General features: G+C 46.1%; 1 protein-coding gene across 1 annotated transcript in view; it reads right to left on the minus strand.

Moving 5' to 3' along the window:
* The window catches only part of ABCA1 (ATP-binding cassette, sub-family A (ABC1), member 1), an 80,303-nt gene that overhangs the window by 14,186 nt on the left and 65,242 nt on the right, over nt 1-875 (minus strand). The window contains exons 26-27 of the mRNA XM_010293404.1: nt 517-630; nt 26-174 (exon numbers count right to left, since the gene is read on the minus strand). Coding sequence (XP_010291706.1) covers nt 26-174; nt 517-630 — 263 coding nt within the window. The remainder of the gene's footprint in view (nt 1-25; nt 175-516; nt 631-875) is intronic.

Consider the following 875-nt stretch of genomic DNA (forward strand, 5'->3'; position numbering starts at 1 on the left):
CCCTGCACATGTTGAGTGCTCTCACCTGAGCAAAGAAGCCCTTCCGGCTTCTCTTGGCAATAAGCAGCCTCTTCCACAACAGAGCCATGAACTGCTGCTGGGTGAGCTTCCAGCCCTTCATCTGGTAGGAGCCTTTCCCATCCACGCCACTGAGAAGGTCTGTCTCTCTGGATTCTGCTAGCAAGAAGAAATGAACCTCATTCAAAAGCTCACAGGGATGTTCTCTAGGCACTTCTGTGCTGACGATACAGGGTGATGGCTGGAGCAGGTACTCTCCCCCCAAAAAAAGAGAGCAGTCAGCAGAGATAGCAACTGAAATGCACACAATTTTCACCCTTATCTCTCTGAGCCTTGATGGGAGATTGAGCAAGCTGTGGATACTGCACTACCCACTATTCCTAAAGGCAAATAAACCACCACTTCTTTGGCAGTCTCAGCCTTATGATAGGCAGTATTTACAATAGTAAAGAGTGTCCACAAGGAAAAAAAACCAACAGGCTCGAGCCCCAGAAATACCTGGATCTATGTCTGAATCATTAGGATCAAACGCATCATCTTCTGTAAATGGACGAAGGCAGCTCTGTCTGTCTCCAAACACGCGCCTGTTCCTTCTGGCTGGCAATGTCCCATCTGAAAATAATGTAGTTATGATCAGCTGAACTGCTTCAGTTAATCTCCAACTAGCCGCAGAAAAACCAGAGCAATATAATTTTCATTTTACATGTCTTCCATTTGCGAACTGAGGACCTGATCCGAAGTTGCTCCAGTGCAGGTCAAAGTAAAACCAAGACTGTCATTCTGCAAGGGTCCCATGTTTTATGCACTATTTTTTGTGTGCTGTCCTAGAAACTTCTTCCAGTGCACTAAACACTCTT

This window comes from Phaethon lepturus, unplaced genomic scaffold, assembly GCF_000687285.1.
Source record: "Phaethon lepturus isolate BGI_N335 unplaced genomic scaffold, ASM68728v1 scaffold6238, whole genome shotgun sequence".
Classification (NCBI taxonomy): domain Eukaryota; kingdom Metazoa; phylum Chordata; class Aves; order Phaethontiformes; family Phaethontidae; genus Phaethon; species Phaethon lepturus.